Source organism: Chrysemys picta, unplaced genomic scaffold (assembly GCF_011386835.1).
Source record: "Chrysemys picta bellii isolate R12L10 unplaced genomic scaffold, ASM1138683v2 scaf3071, whole genome shotgun sequence".
Lineage (NCBI taxonomy): Eukaryota > Metazoa > Chordata > Testudines > Emydidae > Chrysemys > Chrysemys picta.
Window position 1 is genome coordinate 718 of NW_027055773.1, and position 6,283 is coordinate 7,000.

At 52.7% G+C, this 6,283-nt stretch overlaps 1 protein-coding gene across 1 annotated transcript; it reads left to right on the top strand.

The window, feature by feature from the left end:
* Positions 1-5,263: 5,263 nt before the first annotated feature.
* On the top strand, positions 5,264-6,280 carry LOC135980400 (interferon-inducible GTPase 5-like; the record flags this gene model as incomplete). Its single annotated transcript, XM_065580408.1, has 1 exon — positions 5,264-6,280. A coding segment is annotated over exon 1 (1,005 nt), but the record flags the coding sequence as incomplete, so codon positions are not given.
* Between the last annotated feature and the right edge of the window lie 3 nt (positions 6,281-6,283).

Below are 6,283 nucleotides of genomic sequence, written 5' to 3' on the forward strand. Positions count from 1 at the left end.
CTGCTCTTGTAAGGGTTGCCAGAAGCAGACGATGAGCTAAAGCAAGGCGCAAGAAGAAGCAGTAGCTAGTCTAGCGCCTGCTACCTGGTGGATGTAAAACCGTGACCTCAGTTCCCTCAGTTGAGGTTGTCAGAACCAGCAGGGTCTTGCCTCCAACATGCGCCTCTGGTGGCGCCTGTTCCTTGGCTGCTGGTGTCTTAAGGTCCGGGGAGTCCACAATGACAATTCTTTCATCCAGCAGCAAGTGTGGATAGCTCAGACCCTTAATATTTCTAATTGCTGGGTGTGCAACAACATCCCAGCCCACTCTCAAGCTGGTGTTCCTGTCCTGGCAATCCCACTCAATTCCCCAGACCTCACTGGAGGACCTCGTCCGTTTAACAAAACATGGAACAGCAATGACACTTGGGAAGCAGTGGGAATAAATGTATCTAAATGGATAAGTGTGGTGGAGGGAAAAGATCATTGATGTTGGGTATGTAATGAGACAGGGTTGGATCTGGGAAGAAGCCGTTGCCTTCAGCATATTGTGGCCAATGGTGTATGGGATTATTCGAAGAAAACTAAAGAGTGGCGGGCCAGGTATGGGGATATGAATTTTTTCTCAACCTGGGATCAAACAGAAAAATCAATCTCATGTTCCCCCTACAGTAACCTTAGTGAAAACAATACAGTCTTTCAGTGCCATGCAAATAACACCACTCCTCGTAAGGAGAATTACCCTGTGCCCTTTGGAGGATATTACTCCTCCTTTGCAGGCACCTATGTGACAGATGGGTGCAACCAACCCTTCCCGGCCTTAATAGGCCATCATTGGGTTTGTGGGACCAAAGCTTATACTGCGTTACCAGCTAACTGGTCAGGTATCTGTTATCCCACCCGACTCTTCCCACAATTCCGAGTGCTAGGGTCCTTCCTACGAGAACGCCTCCGTAATTTCAGGCGTATAAGAAGGGACTTACCAGATGCCCACTGGTATGTAAATAACATAAGCCCCTTAACCTGGGAAGAGGCCATTGGCGGTTCCCTTATGCCACTTGGGGGAGTAATACACCATGCAAAAAGGCTCCTGAGGTTACAAGCAGTAGTTGAAATAATGGCAAATGAAACCGGAGAGAGTTTAAAAGCCCTGGCCAAAGAAACAGGGGCGATCCGACAGATGGCCCTCCAAAACCGTCAGGCCTTGGACATAGTGCTGGCGGCCAAAGGAGGGAACTGTGCTCTCATTGGAAAAAAATGTTGTGTGTTTATACCTGACAACACCAATGAGGTAATAGATCGCGCTAACCACTTAGAACAAATGGCATATCTTCCCCATGAAGAGCCAAGTTCTTTATGGAAATGGCTAAGTAACCTGTTCAATTTCTCTGGCATAGGAAACTGGTTGTTTCAGGGAGCACTGACTATCCTGTTTGGAATCGTAATGATTTTTGTATGTTTTCAGTTAATCTCCTGTTGTATCCAGAATTGTGTAAGGTATGCCACCCAGGTGACTGCCCCAAAACAGAGTGCTAATATAATGATTTTGAATATCGCTGATGAACAAAGGGATAAAGAACGGTTAATATGTGGAACCCAGTAATTATTGGTCATAGCGTAGCTTGATCAAAAGGAGGGATTGTAAAAGTAGAATGGATTAAAGAAATGCTGTATGTACCTTTAAGCAGAAATAAGGAATGCTGAAATACAGGTGTCAGGAAAAGGAACATTAAGACATAACAATGAATCCACTTAAGCTAATTGTGGAACATCAGCTGAAGATCTGTAAAACTTAGTATGTAAATTGAATATGTATGTCTAGCCTCAGGTAAACTTGTCAGTTCTGCTTTCTTTGTCCTCTTGTTAAGTTCGCACCCTTTTTACCTGTATAAACTAAGGTAGTGTGGGTCTTGGAAGGGGGGCTCACCTTATCTGAATGTATTAGCAGAGCGCTGTGCTAATAAACAGAGTAGTCTTGACAAATTGTGAGTCCTGATTCTAACTTTGACACTTTCCAGCCTCCGGAGCGCTCTCTGTCGGCCAGTGTCTCGCTACTGCTGGGCCCCCGTGTCCCTCCTGGACCCTGGTGCCCCTTTCCGCCGGGTTGCTGCCCCCTGGCAGTACCCCCACAGTCTCTGGGTCTCCCCCTCCCAGGGAACCCCCACCCCCTATCCCCACCTCAGTATATGGCTACTGCCAGTCACCATCGAGCCCCCGTTCACTGGGGCTGACTGCAGTATAATTGCCACTTATCACCAGCAAGGGGAGGTTTGGACCTGCTGCCTTCACCTACCCCTGGGCTGCCCCTGCAACCCCAGTACCTTTTTGGCCTTACACTAGGCCCACAGCCTGGGGGATTTCCAGGCCAGAACTCCCCAGCTCCTATGGCCTTCCCCCCAGCCCTGCTCCACCTCAGGTACCTTGGTACGCTTCTAGCAGCCAGGTCCCTCCCTCTCAATAGGCGAGAGAGAGAGTGTCTGCCTAGCTCCAGCCTAGCAGCCCCTTTATAGGGCCAGCTGCGGCCTGATTGGGGTGTGGCCCCACCTGAGACTGCTTCCCCAATCAGGCTTTTCCCCAGCTACAGCCCTCTCCAGGGCTGTTTTTAAGCCCTTCGGGGCAGGAGATGGTGACCACCCCTCTACCGACCCCACCTCGATGTCAGGCCTTCGGCTGTCACTCTTCTCGGGGCTGGATTCTGCAATCCCCTCCCTCCAGAGCAGGCCTGGGCTGCAATTCACAACGGTTAGCTCAGCAGAGGTGAGGTCAGTTCAGCATCTATGGCCCTGTTCTCTGCCGGGTCATGGCTGGGTTAGGCAGTGACCAGCCAGCTCTCAGAAAGTGAAGTCCTATTTATTCACAACAAAAACATTTCTGAGCAAATGTCTCTGAACCTAATAATCAGCGTATGCAAGGTCTAGCTCAGCAGGTGCTCACCACTGCCCCCAGGATGACCCTGGCAGGTTTTTAAGATCCTGCCACAGGTCCTGTCTGGTCACCAATTCCAGTCAATTTTGTATCCAGAGGGAGAGTCCAAAAAGAGTCCCCAAACGAGTCCAAGAATCTCAAGCTTTTTTCCCCTTATTTATACATTAGTAATAGAATGACATGTCCCTTAAAGGCAGTTCCAATGGGCAAGCAAGAAGCTCCTTCTGATTATTGATTAACCAGGTGTGGGTTTTTCCAGAGTTTGCAACCTTGAGACCCCACTAGACATTCCTGGGGCACATCCTGCTCTTTTAAAATGCATGGATCAGCAACTTCAACACAATTCTAATCATGGAAGGATGCGGGGTCAAGCTGCCCTTTCTGTGGCACCCCAATCTTCCCTCCCCTCCTGCCTTGGTCAAGCTGAGATTGCTTAATGGCCAATTTACAGCTTGCTGACTAGGCCGCCTTTAACAATAAGCCATAGTGGTTTCAAGCACTTTACTGGTTTGCCAAAATCTCCCCGTACACCTTCTGCCCATGTCCCTACCCCGCAGCTGGAGCCCCAGGGCAGTCGAAGCCCTGAGCCTCCCCAACACCGCCCAGAAGTGCCCTGAGGCCCCCCCGCCCACCTGCCCAGAGCTGCCCTGGGCCAGCCACAGCCACGCCATGCCTCCTCTCCCCAGAGCCCAAGCCGCTGCAGGAAAAGCCTCTCACTCTCATCTGAAGAAGCTTTGAGATGCCCCATACAGGTTCTGGGGCAGCTGAGGAGTTGGTATGTGTTACTCAGCTTCTGGGGCTCATCAGTAATCTCTCTGGAGTCCAGGGAGATTACTGATGAACCCAGGAAGCTGAATAGCAGATACCGCCTCCTCAGCCACCCTGGAACCTGCATGCGGCATAATAGATTAAAAAAAAAAACCCTAACCTATTATACCCGCCACCCATGTGTACACTTCAATACTACAGTCACACAGCTGCACTGCTGTTGTGCTTCAGTGTAGACACACCCTATGCCAGCAGGAGGGGACCTGGTCAATGGCCAGGGCTCCTGGATGCTACCGTAATACACCTAATAACCAACGTACAGCGCCTAACACCATGAGTTCCTACTCCACAGCTCGGGCTCCTGCCAGGCATCTTTTCACCATCCAGGGACTGATTCCCCATTAAACCAAGGCCTCTTTGCAATGCTCTAGCAGGGGAAAGGAGCCTTGGAGTGGGTCTCCTGTTTTGCAGGTCACTTTTAATTTCACTTCTAACTCTGTGGTTAGTTAATTAAGGCTCATTAAGAGCTTGCAGATGCTCAGGTGAAATGGACGATTTAAGTGCAGCGTTATGGTTTGAAGGAGAAGAGTCACCACTAACTGTTTTGTTTCTACCTTCCATGCTCTGCCCTGTCTTATGCACATATTGGGTGGAGGGATACCCATTATACGTCGAATGGGCGAAGGGATACCCTTTATGCAAATCAGCGATGAGTCTGGTGGCACTGCACCACAGCCACTGACATCACATAAGAAGGCACAGTCAGCCAATCAGCATGTGGCTATAAGATGTGCTCATATTCCATGGCAGACACACCTGGGGATAAGATACTGGGGGACACTCGGGCAGAGCTGAGGCCAGAAGCCAGCCCGGTGTGAATGGGAGTAACCCGCTCTGAGGTGCGGGCAGAAGCTGGTTCCCTGGTGTATTAAACAACACCAGCCTAAACCATCTCTGCACCCATTGTTTCCTGGGGAGGGCAGGTGGGTGAGGGAACTCAGAGGCTGGGAGTGAGGACATCTGAGTTTGATGTACAGCTCTGGGAGTGGAGTGGGGTCTAGTGGTTAGAGCGGGGTGGGACTTTCACCTTTAATAATGTAACTGTCAGAGTAAGGGATCTTCGCTCAGTCTGACCCTCAGCTTCCATCTTCTCTCAGCCCCACTGGGAGTCACCAACTTCCTCCTTGATGGCTCTTCCCCATTCTCCTTGCTTGTTACCTCACAGGACCCTTTGGTGCAGCAGAAATGGCTTCACTTCTGCTCTTGCTTCAAGCCCACGCCCTTCCCCCAGCCAGCCCATGCTGGTGTCTGATGCTCTGGGAAGCCAGAGGGGTGGGAGCTGCCATAGGCCAGGCCAGAGGAGATAGAGGCTGGGGGAGTGGGGGGGATCCCAGCCGAGGAGAGGTCTGGAAGTGAGGGAGAGGCAGGAGCTGTGATAGCCCAGGCCGGAGGAGATGGAAGCCAGGGTGGGAATCTCCACTGAGGGGGAACTGGATTCATGGGAGGTCAGAGGGGAGGGAGCTGCCATTGGCCAGGCCAGAGAAGATGAAGGCTGGGATGGGGTTGGGTCTCCGGGAGGAGCTGCCCAGAGACAAAGACCTAGATGAGGGTTTCAGCGGTTCAGCATTCTCAGGAACTCAGACAAGAACTGGCTTTTCCCTCTGTAAGACAGGAGCTGCAGCAGCTTGCCAGAGCCGACATGGCCTCACAGAGCAGTGAGGACATCATCAAGCTGTCGAGGGAGGAGCTGGAGGCCCTGAAAGCTGCCTTTGAGGAGGGGAACCTTGCCGGAGTGGCCTCCAGGCTGCAGGAAATGCTGGAGTCGCTGGAGAGCATCCAGCTGGATGTGGGCATCACGGGCGAGACCGGCTCCGGGAAGTCGTCCTTTGTCAACGCCCTGCAGGGCCTAGGCGATGAGGATGCAGGTGCCGCCCGCACCGGTGTGGTGGAGACCACCAGGGAGCCGACTCCATACCAGCATCCCCGGTACCCCAACGTGACCATCTGGGACCTGCCGGGGATCGACACACCCGATTTCCACCCCGACGCCTACCAGGAGCAGGTCGGCTTCTCGCGCTACGACATCTTCTTCATCATCGCCTCGCAGCGCTTCACCGCCAACCACGCTGCTATGGCCCGCCACATCCAGGCTATGGACAAGAACTTCTACTTCGTCCGCTCCAAGGTGGATGTAGACCTGGATTCCTCCCTCAGGCGCCGGCCATCCAGCTACAGCGAGGTGGGGGTGCTGCAGGAGATCCGGCAGAACTGCCTGGAGGGTCTGCGGGCCCAAGGCATCCGCTCGCCCCAGGTCTTCCTCCTCTCGGCTTTTGATCTCAGCAAGTACGACTTTCACCTCCTGGGGGAGACGCTGGAGAGGGAGCTGAGCCACCACAAGCGGCACGCCTTCCTGATGGCCCTGCCCAACATCTCCCTGCACATCCTGGAGAAGAAGAAGGCTGCCATGCTGAAGCAGATGTGGCTGGTCTCCACCATGGCCTGTGGTGTCCACGCCGCGCCCATTCCAGGGCTCCTGATCTCCTGCGATGTGCACATCCTGGCCAGGACCCTGCAAGGTTACTGCAAGAGCTTTGGCCTGGATGACGACTCT